The sequence below is a fragment of the Perissodus microlepis genome, chromosome 23 (assembly GCF_051167445.1).
Source record: "Perissodus microlepis isolate ML-2025 ecotype Zambia chromosome 23, ASM5116744v1, whole genome shotgun sequence".
NCBI classification, from domain to species: Eukaryota; Metazoa; Chordata; class Actinopteri; order Cichliformes; family Cichlidae; genus Perissodus; species Perissodus microlepis.
The window spans coordinates 29,288,703-29,298,467 of record NC_140482.1 but is presented as its reverse complement, the minus strand read 5'-3'; the positions used below and the strand labels follow the sequence as shown (position 1 = coordinate 29,298,467).

General features: G+C 37.2%; 1 protein-coding gene across 1 annotated transcript; it reads left to right on the top strand.

Annotated features, from left to right (window-relative positions):
• Positions 1–760: 760 nt before the first annotated feature.
• LOC146361710 (claudin-18-like) lies at positions 761–3,984 on the top strand. Its single transcript, XM_084922347.1, has 5 exons — positions 761–980; positions 3,103–3,267; positions 3,351–3,480; positions 3,564–3,674; positions 3,843–3,984. Exons 1-5 carry the CDS (start codon positions 761–763, stop codon positions 3,982–3,984), a joined length of 768 nt encoding a protein of 255 aa, XP_084778473.1.
• Positions 3,985–9,765: the final 5,781 nt, after the last annotated feature.

Genomic DNA, 9,765 nt, shown 5'->3' with positions numbered 1-9,765 from the left:
CTTTACTTTTGTAAAACAGCAACGTATGATCCTCATTTTCCAGCTACTGTCACTCAAATCTGACCAAACCAAGTCTGAACAGTCCAGGTAGAAAGAACTTATTGGACTTAGTTATAAAAAACCAGTCTTCACACTATGTGTTCCGATTCGTTCAGAATCAGGAAGTAGGTCACTTGTGTACATGTGACACATTTATTGTGGTGACGTGTTTAAAGCAGAAGAAAATAGTGTAAAAGGATCAATTTCATGGCATGACTAAAACATGACCTTGAGTGTTTGTTAATCTAAAATCAAATGAAGTGGTCTAACTTTATTTCTTTTTAGATTAACGAACACTCAGATGATTGTTGTATAAAGCACTTTGAGTGTTCCAAAAGAGTAGAAAAGCGTTATATAAGAACCTGTCTGTTTACCATTTCTACCCAACAAATCTGGTATAGAAGCTGAATGACCTCCTTCTCCAAATTTACCAACAGACCATCATCATTTCCTCATTTTAGATTTTCAAAGACCATTTACACAAACTCACAAACAGACTTCCAACCCTCTACACGACGAACACTCCTTACCAACATTAATCGACACTGATACCGATACGCTCCACCCAAATCTGTACATAAGTGCAAACACGCGGGGTTACTGGTAAAGTCCTTTTAGACTTCATACTGGACGATATCATATTCAAACACAGCTGCAGTGCTGAGGAAAGGCTGAGCTGAGAGCACTTGTCGGTTTCCAGCGGCAGAAAGAAGACGGCAGCATGGCGGCCACGTTGTGTCAGGGTTTAGGCTTCGTTCTGAGTTTGATAGGAATAGCGGGAATAATCGCCGCGACGGGGATGGACCAGTGGGCCACACAAGACCTCTTTGACAACGTTGTGACAGCCGTGTACTCGTACTCGGGCCTGTGGAGGTCCTGTGTTAGGCAGAGCTCCGGCTTCACAGAGTGTCGACCATACTTCACCATCCTCGGCCTGCCAGGTATGTTTTAAATCAATAATACCAACACACATGGCAAAAAAATGAAATTGACTTTTTTTTTGGGGGGGGGGTATGCAATACATGTAGGTGGTTTAAATATTAATTCAGAAAGAAGAACAATACAAAGAACCATGTTTGGAGCGTGTTTTCACACCCTGTTTCGAAAGGAGGGGAAAATGTGCTCCCCACAGTTTCCCAAAACCTGGAAGTAAGTCTTGGGTAAACATCAGATAAGGTCTGTTCCATGTCGAAGCCTACATAACAGCAGGCAGCAGTCAAACACTGCCATTTCATGACTGTCTGACTCTGGTGGTAACTCAGTTTGAGTGGAATATCTAAAATGGCTGCCACAATGACCCAGTTAATAGGATTCATGTTGTCGACGTTGGGCCTGTTTTTAATATCGGCTGCAACAACAATGGACGAGTGGAGCTTACAAGACCGATCTTTTACAGTAATAACAAATTTTTATACCTATTCTGGTTTATGGAAGTCGTGTGTAGGGACGACGTACGGTACCACACAGTGTCGGCCTTATTTCACCATACTTGGCCTGCCAGGTAAGAGAATTACACTCCAAGAGAAAAAGACATTTATCAAATATTTCTCGACATGTCGGATTAAGGAGAACATTTTCTAAAGGACCTCGGAACGTACTTTAGAATATTTGGGAGGTTTTAGGGCAGATTTTCCCCCCATTTCCACCCCCTGCCACTTTTCCGACCAGCCCTGGAATAAAAATGCAGTCGACTGCAGAAAAGATGGTGTCTCTCCGGAATCAAATGGAAATTTGATGAGACATCCAAAGCTTAGCTGAGCAAGCACAAGCTTTAGCAGAGTGTCACACAATGTAAAGTACATTTCCACACTCTGTACTTAACAGCTGAATGTAGTGTAGAGCATATTGTATATAAGGTCTTAAGGGATTAAATCTAGAATAATACAGGTACAATATCTGAGGACGCTGAAAGATGGCATTTAGTTCAGTGTGTTTCACCACACGCTGCTTTGATTTATGAGTGCTGGAAAATTACTGTAATGTGCTTTTTTTCTTCCTTTTTTAAAAATTTTAATTGAAAGTGAATGCCGTGAGTGTCGGGCTTTTCCTGCCTCTATTCATGATGCACATGTGCATCAGTAAAACTAATATTATTTACTATTGCCGGGGATTTTGACCCCCTTTCAGAGACTTTTTAGAACTACTGCTAAACTTGTAATTCAGCCCAGTTATTCTTGTATGTCTATGGATTCATATATTTCCATAATATATGTAGAAGAAGGTAGAAATCCTTGCATAATAGTTGATTGTATTATGCTGTAAAACACCTTGATCTCTTTTTGTATTACATTTTAGTCATTTTAACCACGGTTTCGAACTAATTACGAAAATAAAAGCAAGTTCAGTTTCTAATGACGATCTCTCTTGTCTCTTTTATGCCAGATATTATCTTCAGCGGAAACTTTTAATGATGGCCGACCTGCCGTTTTCCTGTGACAAAATATATTGAACTATTGAAGCTGCTACCTTACAGTTATAATTAGTTTCTAGTGTGTGATTTGTATTAAGGTGGCCACGATCAAAGAAGTACTCAGAAGTAAAAGTACAAAAATATAATTAGCGAAATGTAAAGAGAGCTTCTCATGACTGGATGAATATAAATGATGCTGAGTAAAAGTTAATTTAAACCTTTTAATATAAAGTTGCGTATTCATATCATAATCACATTTTTTGTATATATTACCTTTAGTACATAATAACTGAAGCTGTACAAGGCACAGTGTTGCCTTCTAAAACAAACAGCGCAGTACATTAACCATAAAAAGAAGATATTTTAACATGCATGCTTAACTTGCAACACTCCAGAAATATTTAAACCTAAAATTTGAACTTATGTATTATAATACATTTCAATTTTCTACTCATTTGAAATATATTTAGGTTTGGGTTGTTTGAATATTGTATATCTTTTATTTATTTAAACTCATTGAGTTAATTGGCAGCATTTTCTTTTTCTTTTTTCATTTTCTTTTTGATAAATCTTAAAGTATCTACAAGGTAATGCCAGTCTCACAAACAGATATATCCTAAACATATGCTAAATGTCATAACTTTGATTTTCAGCTCTGCTCCAAGCCGTCCGAGCCTTGATGATTGTTGGGATTGTCCTTGGCGCTATCGGCTTACTGATCGCCATATTCTCGCTGAAGTGCTTGAAAATGGGGAACATGGAGGACAACTTGAAAGCCACCATGACTCTGTCGGCTGGGATCATGCTTCTCCTTGCAGGTTACTTCACTAACAATGCTCAGGTGATATCGAAGAAGAACGGTTTTGCGATAATACCAGCATTAATTCGGATTTTTTTTCAGGTGTCTGTGGGATTGCTGGGGTGTCAGCCTTTGCTAATTTGATTGTACAAAGTTTTCAGTTCACTACATTTGCCAGTGGATTCAGCAGTACAGGCAATGTTGGTGGACTAACAGGAGCTCTGACGCCAAGGTAAAGATAAACTGAAATTAGCATATATATAGTAAAACCTGTTGAATTAATTTTGGTAATGTTTAACCTTAATAATCTTTCAGGTATACTTTTGGCCCTGCACTTTTCGTGGGTTGGATCGGTGGCGCTATCTTGTTCATCGGTGGCATCTTGATGTGCCTGGCCTGCCGTGCAATGACACCAGAGAAACACCGGTAATTTATAACTATTTGTGATCTTTAAAAAGATTGGTAGGGACAGTAGCCTCTCTGTTCCTGAACAATAAAGTAGCAGAGATGTGAAAACTGCAAAATAGGGGGCAAAATACAATACGCACACAGATTATATTTTCAGTGTTTGATGTATGTGACGCTATCCCTCAGGTATGATGGGATGGCCTACAAAGCTGCCTCCCAGAACACGATGTACAGGCCTGACACCAGATCCCGGCCTGTCTACAACGACTCCTACAAAGCTCAGAGTATGGATGGAAGGCAGACAAACCAGAGATTTGACTATGTGTAGAACCATGTCAGTTTTAATACGCTCTGTGATAACTTTTCTACATTCAGCATTCATTTTTTATTTCTCTCTACTTTAATTTGGAAGACCGGTTTCAGGCCTAATTTCATGTTACTTTTTCAAATGTAATCACAATTATAAAGTCTGTGCTGTATATTTTGTATATGTGTCTGTGTTAAATAAAAGGTGATTCTTACCTGTTCTGACACTAAATTCAGTAGCATAACGCATATTAAACTCAGTGGAGGAATGTGCAAATGTCATGTTTGACAGGGATAAAAAATAAAAAATTAAAACAAAGGGATATTTGCACAGGTTCTTGTGCAGATTAGTTCTTAATATAAAAAATCTACCCAGTAGGGAAGCACTAAGATGCAATACAACAACTACTACTACCTACTGCTCCCACAGAAATTAAGAGGCTAAGAAGCATCCAAATGCTAATCAAATGTACTTGATTTACTGATTATTAGCAAGTGTGAGCGCCTCTACAAAAGCAAAGGTTTTGGCAGTTTGCTGGTCTCGAGCTGTCGGGCGTGTGTTGACATAATGTCCCTTCAAATTCACCTCAAGGTCAGATTGTACAGTGCTCAGAGATGTTGGAAAACTCCAGCAGCTACATCTCAGAATCCACAGACTTTAGTTATTATGTAAATGTTAAAGTTCATGACAGTTAAATTAGAAAAACACTGAACAAGTATGGCTCTTCCAAGCAGAGGTGTTCATACATCCGTCAGAACGGTGAGTGAAGGGTGATGAGTTGAACTTGTTTTGGGCCAAAATTCTTCCACAACAACGTGAGACTGAGTCATACAGATAATCATTCAAGTTACTGAATCATGAGGTGGAGTTTAGTTTTTCACAGGAACAGAGTCTTGCGAAAACGTTCTTTTTCACATGACCCACCTCTTGTTTTAAATGCTCCAAAGTGGGTTTTTTTTTTTTTTTACCAGTTTTGTTTGTGATATTATGTCAGTAACATATCTTCTACTTACTTGGATGAAGGTCTGTTTCCAGGTTGGGGCTTTCCAGTCAAGGTCTTAATAGACAAACCTTTGCTATGCCTTTCGAGGAATTTAGACACACATCAGCTCAGTGGAACCACTGTTAAATTGTGTCTGAGAGCCCCTTTAAGTGAACCTTTCTTTTCTTTACAAAGTCTTACAGAGTCTCTTTATGGACCCTTCATTAACATCATACTATTTTTTCAAAATGCAGCTTCTGTTGCCAGCTAGCTTAGTCAAAGTTAGCATTAGCAAATTAGCATTAGCTTGCTAATGCATCCCCATTTTGAACTGGAGTGGAAAAGATAATATGTTTGCCACATTAACCTGATACTTTAATAAATAAACAAATAATAAATAAATAAAAATAGCAAATGTCATGTCTAATTCTTGCCTAACTGACCAAATATTGTTGTTGGTACTATTGGTTAAATGGAATTAAAGTTTATTTTATGAATGTATTATTTTAATGTGCATTCATACATGCAGCAAAGTCATACCTGCTCTAACATGACTAACCTAAATGCCTTTTATCCACCTAAAACTACTGTTTTAGGGATTATTTTACAGCCTATAAAAATACAATGGCTTTGTTTTTACAGAGGCTAGTTTACTCTCCTCTTGAGCATGAATATAGCTTCTGGGTCTGAAAAGTAAAACAAATGCAAATGTATTTTGAAGGGGCTACTCTTCTGGTTGCAAAAAGAAATAATCTCAGTCAGAATCTGATAGACAACTCAGCAAGTGTTATAAAATACCAAGATCTGAGCTATGAGCCATATATACTGAAATGTTTACTTTCTAGGACATTGGTTATGTTCTAATGGTGCAGCAACATTTAGTAGGTTTGTACAGTTTGAAACTAACCAGTGGAAAATGAGTGTGAAGAGGCTTGTGAAATGTACATATAATGTAGTAATTAATTTAGGGACAGCTGATTTTTCATAAGACTGCACCATAGTTTTGAGACTCTTATACTTTGAAAGTTTTAACATGATTACATTTTCTGCACTTTGTAAAATGTGTACTTGAAAGAAATCTTGAGAAAAATGAAATTACATTTATCAAAAGCCAAAACAGTTTATTTCTGCTTTCATACAAGTCATGCTCCAACCATCTGAAACAACGCTCATATTGATTATTGTGTTGTTTATCCTATTAGCGTTATCAAAACAAGTGGTCATCAGTTACATGTTATCTCTTGCCCTGCAGCGCCCAATGATAAATAAAATTACTTTCACATTGTTTCAGTGTAATTGAATAAAATCTGTGCTCCCTCCTCAGATAGATGCTGTGTCTTTGGTATAATCCTTGCTGACTGTTCAGATGTAACAGGGCTGATCTTTCATACCACGACAGCACAGCTGCCTGTTACTCTGCTGGATTATGCCCTTAAATCCAGCAAAGAGAGTTTCAGTGATTTGCATGAAATCACATTTCTTGATAATTGAAATTAATGAAAGTAATAAGTAGTAGTTACATTTAATAACATTTAATCACTCTTAAAGTGAGTCATTAATTGTTTTAATTTAATTTTAAAGGAAGTTATTGAGACTATGAGACAACCCTTTTTAAGCTTCTTTTCTGCTTAACAATTTTTGGCACAGCAGAATCATGTTCTATTTTCTTTTCCTAAAGCTTCACCAGTTATTAAGTAAATGTAACTGCGTTAGGATTGCAAAGTATTGCTCATGCATTACTTATTAACTCCCTAAGAAAAGTAATTTGGCACATTAACAGTATGAAACCTCACGTGTTCATATGTTACACCTGATCACTGCAATTTTGCAATCTCAATCTTGTCCTTTCTGCAAAGCAAATTCACAGTACTTTGATCTAAAGTCATAATTATGGCAAAAGCACACACGAAAAGGCCTGAACTAAAGTGATACAATTGTTTGATGAATAATAACAAATTGGGCAATGATTTTATGAACAGTGTTTCTTTAGACAAATACTATGATTACAATAATGTATTGCTTTTTTTTTTCTTGCCCCTTGCTTACAATGCATGAAAATTTTAATATTTTCACCGAAACCTATAGGCACCAGGGATTACTCTACAGCTTAATAAATTAGCTGATTAGTTATTTGACAGAAAATTAGTTTCTTAAATGTGAATATTTGATCATTTTGCATGTTTCTGTGGTATAAACTCCACATTTGGAAGTTTCTGAAAGTTAGTCAGACAACTAAAGATGTCTAAATAGGTTCATTTGGCACTTAAAGAATAATAATCCCTGTTTTTCGTTTCTTTCTGACATTTTATGCACAGACAGATTTCAAATATTCAGATGTTTTACAAATACACCTGACGACTGGCTGCGGTCTTGAAGTTCACTATGAGAAATATTACCTTTCTGGAGGATTTCTAGCCTGAAGTCCATTGGGGGTCCAAAAACCAGTAATCTAAAGCTTTGCAAGGCCGGGGCCACAAGGCCGAGCATGGACCCATTATATTCCATAGTGCTCTTCAGTAACATCCAGCGGACAGGGCCCAGTTTCTATCACACTGGTCTTTGAAAAATGGATCTTTTACTGAAAACATGTCCTCATACCCGGACCTCTGGCACCACCTAGCGGATCAGTTCAGCATCACTGCTTTTTTAATGAAGCGAAAATTCACGATTGAAGATCTTTTTTCCTTTTGTTGTTCTTATTTCCTGATCACTCGAAGAATCTGATCTTATCTACAGTACCTTCCTTAATAAAATGCAGGAAAACAAAATATTTGGGCGGTTTTTCTTTCTCCCAATGTTGGAAGCCTAATAATCATCCCTGTATGACAGTACAATCCAAACACTCCTGATTTTAAAATAGCAGGACCATAAAATAAAAATATAAAAGTATAAATAATTTGAATACATGTGTCCATGTGCCCAGTGTATTACTCCAAATCAATAGAAAGTTGTTATGAGTGATGACCTTTATCCTTAAAATGAGGCACGGGGCATTCCACATCTATGAGGCGACAGTGGGTTTGGTGAGCACTACCATTATGAAATCAGTAAATGATTCTACTGCGTATCCAGGTCCAGGTGCGACCAAAGCACAATGATGCAGTTTTTCTAGAACATGTCCCAGCAAAGCCAAAGATCTGTTAGTTATTTGACAGAAATACTAAGCTTAATTAAAAGTCTAAAAACTAGAAATGTGAACCTCTACATGACCACCGTAGTTGAACAAAAAATATGAATTGTAGTGGGGAAAAAAAGTAAATAGAAGTAAAAATTCAAAAACAACAATAACTACTTTTAGCACTATTTAATGTAGAAAATAATTAAGAGAGATCAGCCACAATATTAAAACCTTCTCCATAACACTAAAACAGCTGTAGCCAGTCGTTGAGTGGACAGCAGATCTCTGAAACTGGTTGCGTGGCATTAGGATGTTGGAGGTTAGACCTCTGGATCTGTGGGCTTTAGTGGTGGTACCTCTCTGACCTGGGCTGGTTCAGTCGTATCCTTAAGATGCTCAATAATATTGTGATCAACATCTGAGCAGATGTTGTCATGTGGCAGGGTTTTTTGTTTTTATCATTCTAGTGAGGTGTCGTTTAAAACCCTGGGTACTGGCTGGAATACATTTACTACACTTTAGTTGTTCTCAAACGTCTTCTAGGGTCAAAGCTCACATCCAATGGCCGCTTATACAATTTGACTTTGCTGTGTTCACTGAGAGGAAGCGTCAAGATCCAACTCACAACACAGATTTATGAGGGAAACTAAAGGTTACCTGATACATCCTCAATGCTCTGATAACTCACTTTGGTATCTCCCCCCTCTTCCCTACTCACATTGGACAAGGAAGTTAACTTATCTGAGAACAGCACACGTGCAATGAGACTTCTGTTTGACCTTTGAGGTGCGGATCAGCTCTGTTACCACCACCTCATGCATGCTTTTTTTTAAGCCCGAGTTCCGTCAGCAACCTGAACTTCTGCTGACAACGTTATCAGTACAATACCAAAAATATGCATATCAGCAATCAGCTATCAGACCTCTGAATAGCTGCAATGGTGAAAAACTTGAGTTTCTTTATAATCATCTCAAGTTTCTAAATATTTGGCTTTTGCCTGAAATTCAAAAATCCTGTAAGGTTTTTCATCTTTACTCACCCACAGATCCAAATTACATTCATTCCCCTCTGTGTTTAATTGGGAAGAGGCCTCAATCATAATCCACACTATGTCAGTTGTGCAATGTAGTGGAGAACTAAGAGCATGTTCTGCATTTTAATAACTCTTTGAGATGGAGATGTGAGATAAGTTAAACATCTTCATAAAGCAGGTGATAGATTAGATGAGGTTAAGAGATTAAAACAGAACAAACAGTTTAAGAGATCTGTAGAAGATTTGTGCTTACAATAAAACAGCAAAATACACAGCCAGTAACAACATAACATGCAAACAATACTAAATAAATAACCTGAAATATTTTACAAGCTTTTAAACCATGGATTTCCCAAATTATTAAAATCATCACTGCCACCAAAACAGTTCTCGATTTATAAAGAAATGTCATTAAAAGTAGATTCTTAACTCCTCCTAATAACAATGAAATACCAAAATTCTCATCTTTTCCCAAAATCTGCCAAGATCAGGTTCAAGTGGAAGGATCCCTGTTGCAATTATGCAGATACACTTCTTGCTAAGGTTGCAGTAATCCAGGGTTCAGGGGTGTAGTTCTTCAGATTTGGAAAGTAACTTCTTTTTCCTTGTTTGATTCCAGCTTAATATAACCTTGCTAAAGGTTGCTAAAAACAGAGTAGCACCTTTCAT

Excerpts from the sequence above, each read along its gene's own strand:
- LOC146361710 (XM_084922347.1), top strand. The coding sequence starts at position 761 with ATGGCGGCCACGTTGTGTCAGGGTTTAGGCTTCGTTCTGAGTTTGATA. Across the intron at positions 3,481-3,563 it reads ACAGGAGCTCTGACGCCAAG|GTATACTTTTGGCCCTGCAC; the intron begins GTAAAGATAAAC and ends ATAATCTTTCAG. Across the intron at positions 3,675-3,842 it reads ATGACACCAGAGAAACACCG|GTATGATGGGATGGCCTACA; the intron begins GTAATTTATAAC and ends GCTATCCCTCAG.